This window comes from Buceros rhinoceros, unplaced genomic scaffold (assembly GCF_000710305.1).
Source record: "Buceros rhinoceros silvestris isolate BGI_N320 unplaced genomic scaffold, ASM71030v1 scaffold20449, whole genome shotgun sequence".
Taxonomy (NCBI): Eukaryota; Metazoa; Chordata; class Aves; order Bucerotiformes; family Bucerotidae; genus Buceros; species Buceros rhinoceros.
Genome location: NW_010430023.1, coordinates 14,100 through 14,684, shown reverse-complemented (window position 1 = coordinate 14,684; position 585 = coordinate 14,100). Strand labels below are relative to the sequence as shown.

General features: G+C 64.6%; 1 protein-coding gene across 1 annotated transcript in view; it reads right to left on the bottom strand.

Annotated features, from left to right (window-relative positions):
* PPARGC1B (peroxisome proliferator-activated receptor gamma, coactivator 1 beta) overlaps positions 1 to 585 on the bottom strand; it is a gene marked incomplete at both ends in the record, with an annotated part of 14,774 nt that overhangs the window by 7,497 nt on the left and 6,692 nt on the right. The window contains one exon of the mRNA XM_010142884.1: positions 8 to 585. Coding sequence (XP_010141186.1) covers positions 8 to 585 — 578 coding nt within the window. The remainder of the gene's footprint in view (positions 1 to 7) is intronic.

Sequence of the window (585 nt, the reverse complement as noted above, 5' to 3'; positions counted from 1 at the left end):
GGGAGGCTCTTCAAGGAAGGAGAGCCAGTGGCCAAGCTCGGGGTTGAGTCTCTTGGACCGGCGGACAGCATAAACGGTGCTTTCCTGCTTGCGGGCCACCTTGGCCGCAGCTATGCCCAGGGTGCCTGTATGCTTCCCAGCATCGTCCTCAAGGCCACCTGGCTCCCGTGGTGCCTCTGCCTCGGCCCCAGGGCTCTGCCGTGGCTCACCCTTCTCCAGTGCCATTTTGACTCTGGATGTGCAAGTGCCAATGGCATCCTCCCCATCCTGGGCCGGTAACACAGGGGAGCAGGAGGCAGGCGGCCGGGCCAGGGCGGCGTACACAGGCTTGCCCAGGCGGTATGGCTTGCTCACATCACACAGCAGGTCCCGCGCCAGCAGCTCCTTCAGGATGGAGAAGGATGCTCCGGGTTTTTGCCAAGCACAGCCCATCCGGCTCTGGGCACTGCCAGGGGGGGCCGGTTGCAGAGGGCAGTCCGGTTTGGGTCTCTTGAAGGGGCTGCTGCAGGGCTGGGGCTTGGTGTCGGTGGTGTTGCATGTGGGCAGCTTCCGCGGCGGCAGGCAGTAGGTGTGCATGTAGCGGAT